The 13,867-nt window shown below is 41.8% G+C and overlaps 1 protein-coding gene across 2 annotated transcripts in view; it reads right to left on the reverse strand.

Annotated features, from left to right (window-relative positions):
• Positions 1-13,867, reverse strand: part of iqsec3b (IQ motif and Sec7 domain ArfGEF 3b) — a 157,923-nt gene that overhangs the window by 54,194 nt on the left and 89,862 nt on the right. For both annotated transcript variants that reach the window (XM_061925013.2, XM_061925014.2), the window contains exon 7: positions 12,244-12,366. In XM_061925013.2, coding sequence (XP_061780997.2) covers positions 12,244-12,366 — 123 coding nt within the window. The remainder of the gene's footprint in view (positions 1-12,243; positions 12,367-13,867) is intronic.

The following is a 13,867-nucleotide window of genomic DNA, read 5'->3' on the forward strand; positions in this document are numbered from 1 at the left end:
GTGCTCTAAAACTTGCTGGTAGACGGCTGCGTTGACCCTGGATCTCAGGAAACAGAGTGGACCGACACCAGCAGATGACATGGCACCCCAAACCATCACTGATGGTGGAAACTTTACACTAGACTTCAGGCAACGTGGATCCTGTGCCTCTCCTGTCTTCCTCCAGACTCTGGGACCTCGATTTCCAAAGGAAATGCAAAATTTGCATGGTTGGGTGATGGTTTGGGGTGCCATGTCATCTGCTGGTGTCGGTCCACTCTGTTTCCTGAGATCCAGGGTCAACGCAGCCGTCTACCAGCAAGTTTTAGAGCACTTCATGCTCCTGCTGCTGACCTGCTCTATGGAGATGGAGATTTCAAGTTCCAACAGGACTTGGCGCCTGCACACAGCGCAAAATCTACCCGTGCCTGGTTTACGGACCATGGTATTTCTGTTCTAAATTGGCCCGCCAACTCCCCTGACCTTAGCCCCATAGAAAATATGTGGGGTATTGTGAAAAGGAAGATGCAGAATGCCAGACCCAAAAACGCAGAAGAGTTGAAGGCCACTATCAGAGCAACCTGGGCTCTCATAACACCTGAGCAGTGCCAGAAACTCATCGACTCCATGCCACGCCGCATTAACGCAGTAATTGAGGCAAAAGGAGCTCCAACCAAGTATTGAGTATTGTACATGCTCATATTTTTCATTTTCATACTTTTCAGTTGGCCAACATTTCTAAAAATCCCTTTTTTGTATTAGCCTTAAGTAATATTCTAATTTTGTGACACACGGAATTTTGGATTTTCATTTGTTGCCACTTCAAATCATCAAAATTAAATGAAATAAACATTTAAATGCATCAGTCTGTGTGCAATGAATAAATATAATGTACAAGTTACACCTTTTGAATGCAATTACTGAAATAAATCAAGTTTTTCAAAATATTCTAATTTACTGGCTTTTACCTGTATATACATATATATAAATGGTAAATGGTAAATAGGTTGTACTTGTATAGCGCTTTTCTACCTTTTTAAGAAACTCAAAGCGCTTTGACACTATTTCCACATTTACCCATTCACACACACACACACATTCACACACTGATGGCGGGAGCTGCCATGCACGGCGCTAACCAGGCCCATCAGGAGCAAGGGGGAAGTGTCTTGCTCAAGGACACAACGGACATGACTAGGATGGTAGAAGGTGGGGATTGAACCAGTAACTCTCAGATTGCTGGCACGGCCACTCTCCCAACTTCGCCACGCCGTCCCCATATACATATACATATATATACATATATATATATATATATATATATATATATATATATATATATATATATATATATATATATATATATATATATATACACATACATATATATACAGCTGTGCTCATAAATTTACATACCCTGGGAGAATTTATGATTTCTTGGCCATTCTTCAGAGAATATGAATGATAACACAAAAACCTTTCTTCCACTCATGCTTAATGGTTGTGTGAAGCTATTCATTGGCAAACAACTGTGTTTACTCTTTTTAAATCAAAATGACAAAAGAAAGTACCAAAATGGAGTATCTAAAGGACTATCTGAAAAATTGTGGTGTGGCTGTTTCAAGATGCACAATAAGGAGGCACTTGAAGATTAATGGGATGCATGGTCGAGTCGCCAGAAGAAAGCCATCACTCCAAATTACTTTGTTCCAGAAGTTTTGAGGCTTGTCTCTGTGCTGTTTGGCGTAATGTAAGCGGGATACTTTGTGACATTTGGGCAGAAATGGCTTTCTTCTGGCGACTCGACCATGCAGCCCATTTTTCTTCAAGTGCCTCCTTATTGTGCATCTTGAAACAGCCACACCACAATTTTTCAGATAGTCCTGTATTTCAGCTGAAGTTATTTGTGGATTTTTCTTTGCATCTCAAACAATTTTCCTGGCAGTTGTGGCTGAAATCTTTGCTGGTCTACCTGAATCCCTCATTTTCCACTTCTTAATCAGCGTTTGAACACTGCTGATTGGCATTCTCAATTCCTTGGATATCTTTTTATACCCCTTTCCTGTTTTATGCAGTTCAATTACCTTTTCTCGCAGATCCTTTGACAATTATTTTGCTTTCCCCATGACTCAGAATCCAGAAACATCTGTGTAGCACTGGATGAAAGATGCAACGGTCTGTCAGAAGCTCAGAAACTCACTGACCTTTTATAAACACACATTAATTACAAACAAACATGTCACAGGTGAGGATTGGAACCTTGATTAGCCATTCAAACCTGTTTGTGTCAACTTTTGTGCATGTTATCAGATCAAAGTCACTGGGGTATATAAACTTTTGATCAGGGTCATTTGGGTACTTTCTTGTGCCATTTTGATTTAAAAAGAGTAAACAGTTGAAGAATGACCAAGAAATCATAAATTCTGCCAGGGTATGTAAACTTATGAGCACAACTGTATATACATACATACACACATATATATATATATATACATATATACACATATATATACATATACATACATATATATATATATATACATATATATATATATATATATACATACATACATACATACATAATATATATATATATATATATATATATACACACACACTGTATATGTGCGTATATATATATATATATATATATATATATATATATATATATATATATATATATATATATATATATACAAACAAACATACAGTGTATATATATACACATATATACATTGGGCGGCATGGCGTAGTGGGTAGAGCAGCCGTGCCAGAAACCTGAGGGTTGCAGGTTCGCTCCCCGCCTCTTACCATCCAAATCGCTGTCGTTGTGTTCTTGGGCAGGACACTTCACCCTTGCCCCCGGTGCCGTTCACACCGGTGAATGAATGATGAACGATAGGTGGTGATCGGAGGGGCCGTAGGCGCAAACTGGCAGCCACGCTTCCGTCAGTCTACCCCAGGGCAGCTGTGGCTACGAAAGTAGCTTACCACCACCAGGTGTGAATGAATAATGGGTTTTCACTTCTCTGTGAAGCGCTTTGAGTGTCTAGAAAAGCGCTATATAAATCGAATCCGTTATTTATTATATATAAAAATTATCATAATAATAATGGATTAGATTTATGTAGCACTTTTTTCTAGTGACTCAAAGCGTGTTAACTGAGAACCTATTCATTAACTCCACATTCACACCTTATGGTGGTAAGGACCCTGAATTAGGTACGATGCCCCTGCATATCTGATTTATAGCCACATAGAAGAGAGACCTGGGCCGTTTCAGACTTGAAAATACTGTATATACCTGTCCACATTGACAAAAAAAATCAAATAAAGAAAAATGGGAATTGACCTGCAGTGAGAACATAGAAAGTCAGGTAGTAGTAGTTATTATCCAAGCAACACAAATGTGTTGATCATCTTGCACAAAGGACACACGTACTGCAGTATATTTCACTGACTCCAGCACATCTATAACCTTAAATCACAGCAGCAATTTTTCTCCCATTTGTCTTGCAGGCACTTTATGCAGGATACTTCCAGGATGTTTCAAGGGCAGCGCTGCAGAGAATATTAGTCTGGCCACTTCCTTCTCTTTTATAGCGTCACTCACTTTTCTGACAGAGCGTGAAAAGCTATTTTTGTTCTTGCCGACCAACACTAGAAGAGTAAGAATCACACGCGAGGTAAAAATGCCAGGATGTTCCTAAACCTTTAGCGATGGATAGAATGAGTTTTCATTTGTGCGTTTCAATGACACACAGCCTTGGACTGCGTACAAACAAGCACAAACATGTGTCCACAAAGTGTCACTCAGAGGTCGGAGCATCTATTTCGGTGCCTGCATGCATCTGCGGTATAATTGGCTGACAATCAAACACACGGCTGAGTTCAGCCATGGTTACAGGCAATCAGTGTAATTTGTTAATGATACAAAGGTTCGCTCTCATCAGAAGCTGTCGCAATGAGCTCAGAGAAGCACTTAAAGGTTATTAAAACGCCTCAGTGGATGTGCTCGTCTCCTCACCCAAGGCTGCTACATGGCATCAAAGCTTTTTATTTTATTTTACTTTTTACATTTAGTGTAGAATTTGTACGCTCAGCACAAGTCGCCAGCGGCAATGATAATAATTTTAGCGTGGCTTTTGGGGGCTCGAGCTTGTGATTGATTGCTGTTGTGCGGAAGGTTTTTTAAAGAGGCACATTTCCACCGCCTAAATGGGGTTTGCTACAGTATCTCACAGAACCACTCTCACATTTTATACTCACAAGGATCATTCCCCCAAATCAGCACCGTTTGCATTTCAGGATACAAAATAAATAAATTACCTGTAAATTAATTGCTTTATCAATTGCTAAACTGATGAATGTTACCCTGCAATCACAGAATTTCCCCAAAGTAGGATAAAGTCCATCCTTCAAAAAAAAAATTTTTATGAAGCAAAATTCCTGCACATTGATCTGTTTGCATATTTAATCAATACAATTTAAAGAACTGTTTCAACGCTGGAAAAACAGCATGAGGTACCCATCCCTGCTTCTGAAGTTTGGACTTTTATAATCACTTAAACCAGGGGTGTCCAAGGTGCGGCCCGCAGCTCGATTTTGATTGGCCCACACCACATTTTAAAGACAAAATAAACACATCCATCCAGAAAACAACGAAAAATTCTAACTAGCCCCAATTCGACCCCTGTGCGTCTTACTGGTTTTCAAGTGTGCTAAAGCCCTCAAAACGTTTTAGTTTGCGGTACATAATAAGGAAAGAATAAAAATCCTAAGAAATGTGATTATACCAAGGGGGTTATATTAGGCGAGGAACGTTTATTTTAGAGCACAATTTGTACGCAAGTCAATTCAAAGTGCTTTAAAGATACATAAAATTACAAGAAGGGTAATTAAATCATAAAAAAACAAAATCATCATGAAAATAATCATTAATTAATAAAATGTGCTTTGTTATACAAAGCTAAGATGTGGATGTTTTGTGCAGCGATTACCATAAACTGACCTGGATTGTATTGGTTTTACCATAGTATCTTTCATGTACAAAATGTATCAAAGTGGCCCCCGCATGTGGTTGTAGCTGGAAAAAGTTTGAACATCCTTGACTTAAATCCTTTGGCAATATGATATGTTTCACATATGAGTGTTACTCCTTATCCCAACAATACTTAAGTTTATTTTCTTAATAACAAAAATGTTTCACTTTGGTCGTGTTAAAGTTACACTGGGTGTGGTGAAATTTGTCCTCTGCATTTGACCCATCCCATTGTTCACCCCCTAGGAGGTGAGGGGAGCAGTGGGCAGTAGCGGTGCCGCGCCCGGGAATCATTTTTGGTGATTTAACCCCCAATTCCAACCCTTGATACTGAGTGCCAAGCAGGGAGGTAATGGGTTCCATTTTTATAGTCTTTGGTATGACTTGTTACCTAAACACAGGGGTGTCTAACTTGTTTTCACTGAGGGCCACATGGCAGTTATGGCTTGTACCAGTGAATAATAAATGAATTAAAAAAGATTCACCTCATGAAAGTGAGGTGAATACTTTGCCAATGCATTTGATGACTACATATTTTTTTACTTAAATCTGTAGATTTTAGGGTAAAAAATAAAAAACGCAGCTCGGTTGCCAGAACTTTACTGTAAAATATACTGTTTTTTACAGCATATAGGGTTAGGGTTAACCCTAGGCTAACCCTAACCCTAACAGATTAAAGGCAAGATAAAAGATAAAAAATCTTGACTTTTTTGTAACCGTAAAATCTACGGTTGTTTTTACAGTGATCGTAAATGCAATAACTTTACCTCTGTTTTTTTACGGTAAGATTGTAGTGACTGAGCTGCCAGTTTTTACCGTAAAATCTATCGTCATTTTTCTAGTGTCAAATTTGATGGATAACTAAATATATAAATCATAAGTCAAGCAGATATTTAAGCATTTTTTTTTATTTTAACAAACAAAATGTTATGAGTGTTTGATAATATAAAATGTGTTATGTTATTATATGATATTAAAGTTTAAAAGTTATTGAACTGCATCCAGTACATGTATTTTTTTTCTGTCAAAAAGGTGATAGATGGAAATATAAAGTACTTTATTAACGCAAATTATTTCAAGGCTTTTGCTGGCCATATACAATGATGTGGCGGGCCAGATTTGGCCCCGGAAACTTGAGTTTGACACCTGTGCCCTAACACATGACATCTCTGAAAACTGTTGAATTTTACATATACTATTAGCATAAATGCCATATGGCAATATTTCATGTCCTGTACAGTATTTGCTACTTCTATCCTAAAAACTCACTCCTCCTGTTACGTTCTGTACTGTTTGTAAACAAGGTGCAAGACATAAGGGCCCGTATTAGTCCTCCTTTGGATGGTTTGTGCACTTCTCCAGCCCCTGTATGCTCATCATGTTCTTCCTTTACTCCTGTCAGCCTACAGGATGTTCAGGTTTTAGTGGGCAAAATGAATGTTCCTACTCCACTGTTCTTAAATGTTTTTGATGCTGTTGGTCCTTGGGTGGTAAAATTGATTAACCTCAGTCTGGCTCGATCCCCAGCTTTTTTAAACATGCCGTGGTGAATCCCATCCTTAAAAAACCTAATGTTGATCTGGTGAAGCCTATAAATTAGCAGCCCATATCAAAACTTCCCTTTATGTAAAAAAATATTGAAAAAGTGGTAGCTAAGCAGCTAACCTCATTTTTGGAACAGCATGATTTTTACGATAATTACCAATCTGGCTTTAGGTTATTTCACTCCCCCCAAACTGCTCTTCTGAAAGTTTCCAGTGATGTGATGATAGCCGCTGACTCTGGTTGCTACACAGTTTTGGTTTTACTCGATTTGACATCTGCCTTTGATACTGTGGATCACAGTATACTGATAGATCGCCTGAAATCTGAGATGGGGTTTTCTGGTGCAGTTCTCCAGTGGTTTACTTCTTATATAAATGGGATAACTTTTAATGTTGCTTTTAATGATGTAATGTCCAATGTGTCCAACCTGTCATGTGGTGTGACCCAGGGTTATGTTCTGGGGCCTGTTTTATTTTTGTTGTATCTGATGCCACTTGGGAGATTGGTCAGTCGTTTTAAAAATGTTTCTTATCATTTCTATGCAGATGATATTCAACTGTTATGCTCCTTCAATGATTCAGAGTTTCACTTTTTATCTGAGTTCTTGGATTGTGTATCCTGTATTAAAAACTGGTTGTGCTCAAATTTCCTACAGATAAATTCAAATCAAACGGAAACTCTGATAATTGCCCCCGATAAAAAGACCCCCCTGATCAAGAACTCCCTTGGTGCTCTGGGTGCATCTGTTAAAAGCAGCCTCAGAAACCTTGGGGTTGTGTTGGATCAATCAATGTCTTTGGAGGGTCACTGTCATCAACTGACCAAAAACTGTTTTTATCATCTCAGAAATATTTCTAAAGTGAGAAATGATCATTCATGTGTTCATTTCGTCTCACATTGACTATTGCAATTCTCTCTTCACCCTTTTCAACAAGTCGACACTAAAGAGACTTCAGACTGTACAAAATGCGGCTGCCAGACTTTTGACCTGTGCACCCAGAACAGCCCATATCACCCGTTTTATCTAGTCTTAATTGGCTTCCAGTTAAATTCCGCATTGAGTTTAAAATTTTAGTCCGTGCGTTGCATGGTGGGGCCGCTCAGTACATCACTGACTTGTTATGCCCCTACTCTTCAGCGCGCAGCCTCCGGTCTTCAGGCCAGGGTCTTCTAAAGATCCTGAAAACTTGTTTTAAAACCTGTGGAGACCTGGCATTGAAGGCTAAAGCTCCCAGACTCTGGAACAATTTGCACCAGTCCCTTTGTGATCTTGACTGTGTTGAAACTTTTAAGAAACATATGAAAACTTCTCTTTTTAGTAAAGCTTTTAGTTAATGCACCTTTTAACTATCATTTTTAATCCACTTTGTATCCTTTTTATGATGTTGCCCCTGTTTTAAATTGAATTGTTGTTTTACTTTACCTATGTATTGTACAGCGCTTTGTGATTTTATCTGTGAAAAGCGCTTTATAAATAAAATTGACTTAGTTACTCAAATAGAAATATGGTGAGGACGCCGGAAAAGACTCCTCTTCCTCCTATCCAGGAGATCGCAAAAAGCCGCTGCCTGACCAGGGCTTAGAAAATCTGCAAAGACTCCTCCCACCACCACCAAGAACTGTTTTCACTGCTGGACTCTAGAAAGAGGTTCCGCAGCCTCCGAAGAAGAACCTCCAGGTTCTGTAACAGCTTCTTCCCCCAGGCCGTAAGACTCTTAAACGCATCATAATTAAATTATCCCCTCAACTCCCCCCAAAATGGATTAACTCGCTGGAATAAAAAAGACAATATAACATACATCCATAAACGTGGACGCATGTGAAAAAGTGCAATATATTTATCTGTACAGTAATCTATTTATTTATTTATATGTATTTATATATATTTATTTATTTTATATATATATTATATATATTATTTATATATATTTATTTATTTATATATGCGCCTTATTGCTTTTTAATCCTGCACTACCATGAGCTTGTCATGTCTGTATTATCATGTTTTTGTTTTAAGTCATGTTGTTGTTTAGTTTCTGTCTTTTCACTCCCTTGTCTGGTCACCATAGCAACCATTAGTTTTCACCTGTCACGTCACGCACCTGTTTCACGTTTTGAGTCACGCACCTGCTTTCACTAATCATGTCCATAGTATTTAAGTTCAGTGTTTTTCAGTTTGTCTTGCTGACGACCTCGCACCCCATACCGCACCACATTTATGCTCTGTCCATTCCTCTATGATCCTGCTTCATGTCCCTTGTCACAGTAAGTTTTGGTTCCATGTTTATAGTCTTTTTGTTTTTCATAGTTTATTCTCCGCCACTGTGCGCGCTTTCATTTATTCCTTTTTTTTTATAAATATAAATAAATCATGTACCTCCATTCCCGTCTCGCCCGTGCCAACTTCCCGTTGCATCCCGGAAAAGCAAACTCCAAAGACCAAGTCTTGACAGTAGGTCGTCAGCCGACCCACTTTTCCGCACCTAAGTTGGCCGAGTTGGACATTCAGGACGAAGCTTCTTGGGAGGTGCTGCGCGCCATGGAGGCAGAGACGCTGCGCTTTTCCCCCAGGGAGCGCAGGGGGATGATGTGGGGGAATGAAGGCAAGCTGGTGCCGATCGGCGCGTCGCTCCCGTCCCGGAAACGTCGCCAAGGACGGGGAAAAACTTCCTCGAGCCAGCAGGACACGCCGCTCCCACAAGCCCCGCCCTCTCCGGGCGGAAGCAAGCAGCAGTCTGCCCGGCTTCCCCATGATGACATCACAGACCAGGATTTTTGTTTCAATACTTTTTCTTTAAATCACCCGCCTCCAGCTAAAAACTCTAATGCCATGACTTTGATAAATCATTATCAAAACATGTTTTTAGAGATCAGGTCTAATCAGTCCAAGCCACGTCCCATATTTCATGCCCCGCCCCCCAAGACTCATGCCCCGCCCCCCAAGACTCAAGTCCCGCCCCCGTCACAATTTTTTCCTTTTTTTCCGCCCACACAACCCCAGGTGGGGGATAAAAAAACAAAACAATTTGGACAATTTAATGGGGAAGTTTCTGCCCTCCTCTGCCCACCCCTACAGAGAGTTCCAGACCGCAGGGAGCGCGTCTGGTATCCGCCCCTTGAGGGGGGGGCTGGGGTCGGGAGCTGTGTTGGTGGGGTGGCTCGGCATCACCATGCCAAGCCACAGCCTCCCTCACGGCCGCCACCACCAGTCTACCGACCTGTCAAGCCACAGCCTCAAGCACGACCGCCCTCACCAGTCTTCTGACCTGCCAAGCCGCAACCCCCAGCTAGGCCACCTCCACCTGCACCAAGGCTAGCACCTGTTGCCGCACCAGCTCCACCATGCCAAGTTCCTCGCCAAGCTCCGGTACCAGCTCCACGACGCCAAGCTCCGGTACCAGCTCCACGACGCCAAGCTCCGGTACCAGCTCCACGACGCCAAGCTCCGGTACCAGCTCCACGACGCCAAGCTCCGGTACCAGCTCCACGACGCCAAGCTCCGGTACCAGCTCGACATCAAGACCAAGACACGCCATGCCAAGACCAAGACACGCCATGCCAAGACCAAGACACGCCATGCCAAGACCAAGACACGCCATGCCAAGACCAAGACTCGCCATGCCAAGACCAAGACTCGCCATGCCAAGACCAAGACTCGCCATGCCAAGACCAAGACTCGCCATGCCAAGACCAAGACTCGCCATGCCAAGACCAAGACTCGCCATGCCAAGACCAAGACTCGCCATGCCAAGACCAAGACTCGCCATGCCAAGACCAAGACTCGCCATGCCAAGACCAAGACTCGCCATGCCAAGACCAAGACCCGCCATGCCAAGACCAAGACCCGCCATGCCAAGACCAAGACCCGCCATGCCAAGACCAAGACCTGCCATGCCAAGACCAAGACCCACGCCAAGACCCACGTCGAGCTTCGCCGCCTGACGCGCCACGCCGAGCTTCGCCGCCTGACTCACCACGCCAAGCCACGCCTGCCACGATGACGACGCGCCTGCCTCCTCGTCGGCCACGGATATGGCCGCTACCTGGTCGCCCGCCACGCCAAGTGCGCCCACCTCCCAGTCGGCCACGAATTTGGCCATTCCCTGGGCGCCCGCCTCGCCTGCTGCAGCGGCGTTCCACTCGCCGCCGCCACCTAACTCTGCCCCGGTGGATACGGGGACACGTGGTCTAGCGACCCACCGCCATGTCCCCCTCCCGCCCTCCCATGACTTTTGTTAAGTTTTTTTTTTCCTTGGACATCTGGTATCTGTCCTTAAGGGAGGGGCTCTGTCATGTCTGTATTATCATGTTTTTGTTTTAAGTCATGTTGTTGTTTAGTTTCTGTCTTTTCACTCCCTTGTCTGGTCACCATAGCAACCATTAGTTTTCACCTGTCACGTCACGCACCTGTTTCACGTTTTGAGTCACGCACCTGCTTTCACTAATCATGTCCATAGTATTTAAGTTCAGTGTTTTTCAGTTTGTCTTGCTGACGACCTCGCACCCCATACCGCACCACATTTATGCTCCTGCACACTCTCCACACCCTGATGACCCTTGCTACTCTTTTTTTTCATGCCGGTTCCATGCCAAGTAAGTTTTTGTTTGTTAAGCCACAGTTAGTGTTTTGTTTAATTGTTCATAGTTTCTGCCAATGTGCAAGTTTTGTGTTTATAGTCTAGTTTTGTACCTCCGCCCCTGTGCGCGCTTTTCGTTTATTCTTTTTTTTGATAGTTTAAATAAATCATGTATTTACCTTCACGCCATGACCAGTCCAGTTCATTTGCACCACGGGAGAACAAACCAAGCCACAGTCCAAGTCATGACAGAGCTTATGTAACGAAATTTCGTTCTTATCTGTGCTGTAAAGTTCAAATTTGAATGACAATAAAAAGGAAGTCTAAGTCTAACAAGCAAATGGCCTACAAGTGACAGTATGAACCTTGGGTTTACTTTACAGTAGTCGGTGTACAACTTGTATAACAGTACAGACGAATTGACACAGCCATTATTTTATAAATATCTGACAACACAAGGGAGTACGGTAGTAAGATAACTTTGTGTAAATGGTGCGAAATCATAGCAAAGTCGTACCAAATCAGAAAGTGGTACAGTTTATATTTACTTATATTGACCATATTTAGTAGGGGTGTCAAAAAAATCTGATGTTCGATGGAACCGCAATTCTTAATTGTAAAGATTCCTAATCCATTTAAAAAAAAAAAAAAATTTTTAAAGAAAAATAAAAACTTATTTTTTTTCTTTTAAATTTGTCCTGTCCTCAGGCAAATCATATTGTTGATGTAGATGTTCCAAAGAAAATAAGTGCTTTATTATCTTTATTTGTTATGTTTGGGTGGCATTTTGTTAAAAAAAAAAAAAAGTTTTATTTTTAAGAAATGTAAACATTTATCAGAGCTGTTTTCCTATTTTATAGAGAAATGCAGTTAATCATAGAACTGGTCCTCAATGTTATTTAAAAAAAAAAAGTACTGATTTTGAATCGTAAATCAGTTTGAATGGAGAATCGTTCCCCCCAAGAATCGAATCATATGGTGCCCAAAAATTCACATCCCTAGTATTTAGCATGTTTTACGATGAAAATGGTCATTTAGCATTTGTAATTACGGTATACTAAAAAGTGTAGTGCTTAAAACTTTAACGATTGAATTTCTTACCTGAAGGCCTCGATGAGTCTTTCCACTTTCTGCGCCTCGCCCTGGACACGAACGTGAGCCTGGAACTTTCGCAACGCTTCGTCCAACTCCATGCCGGAGAAATCCATCTCGTCTACGACGCAACTGTGGCGTGAGGAAGCGGAAAGACATAAAAAAGCCGTTTAGCCCACTATTTGGCACGCGGGCGAGCGAATGCGTTCACGACAGCGTCGCCAAGCGCTGATGGCAAACCTTCCTCTTACAGTCATGCTTGCATTACTGAGCCACTGACCTGGAAGACACACACAGGCAAAGTGTTTGCACACACAGACCCACACGTACACATGAGTGAAGAAGAAAGGCCTCGATGACAGAGGGAGATAAGAGGCAGCCAAAGAGATGGCCGAGAGAGCCACATTATGACTTTCAAAGAGGAAGAGGACAAGAGAGGAGTACATGAAAGGCTGAGAAAAAGGAAAAGCCATACAGTACATAAATGTGTTGCGCCATGTATGCCTGCACGGAGGGGGGGGGGGGGGGGGGGGGGGGGGTAACGCACCACCGTGAGTCTTACAACAAGTGAACGTACGTGTGTGCGTGTGTGTGTGTGTGTGTGTGTGCAGTGCAGTGACCTATTTCTAGCATCTCTGCAACAACCTCAGCAAAAAGCCTCCCTCTCACTCCTGGATCTGTCTCCACGTGAAGATGGATGCAAAACAGAAAAGGGGGGACAGCTTTTTTAATAAAAGTCTGCTGCATTTATGCATGCTGGCGTGCCACTGCTGAGCAGGATCAGGGCCACGCCGGAAAGAAAAGTCTCGTGAATTCACAAAGTTTTGAGAACAAAGTCGTATTGTTCCAAGAGTAAAGTACAAAACCCAAAACCAGTGAAGTTGGCACGTTGTGTAATTCGTAAATAAAAACAGCATACAATGATTTGCAAATCATTATTAAACATATATACAATTGAATAAACTGCAAAGATAAGATACTTAATGTTCAAACTAAGAAACTTATTTTCTTTTTGCAAATAATCATTTAGAATTTAATGGCAGCAACACATTGCAAAAAAGTTGGCACAGGGGCATTTTTACCACTGTGTTACATGGCCTTTCCTTTTAACAACACTCAGTTTGGGAACCGAGGAGATCAATTTTTGAAGCTTTTCAGGTGGAATTCTTTCCCATTCTTGCTTGATATACAGCTTAAGTTGTTCAACAGTCCAGGGTCTCTGTTGTGGTATTTTACGCTTCATAATGCACCACACATTTTCAATGGGAGACATGTCTGGACTACAGGCAGGCCAGTCTAGTACCCGCACTCGTTTACTACGAAGCCACACTGTTGTAACACGTGCAGAATGTGGCTTAGCATTGTCTTGCTGAAATAAGCAGGGGCATCCATGAAAAAGACGTTGCTTGGATGGCAACATATGTTGTTCCAAAACCTGTATGTACCTTTCAGCATTAATGGTCAACAGAGGCTGGCTTTTGAACTTTGCGCCAATACCAGTTAGGATGATTATTTTCCTCTTTGGTCCTGAGGACACGACGTCCACAGTTTCCAAAAACAATTTGAAATGTGGACTCGTCAGACCACAGAACACTTTTCTACTTTGCATCAGTCCATCTTAGATGAGCTCGGG

This window comes from Nerophis lumbriciformis, linkage group LG29 (assembly GCF_033978685.3).
Source record: "Nerophis lumbriciformis linkage group LG29, RoL_Nlum_v2.1, whole genome shotgun sequence".
Classification (NCBI taxonomy): Eukaryota; Metazoa; Chordata; class Actinopteri; order Syngnathiformes; family Syngnathidae; genus Nerophis; species Nerophis lumbriciformis.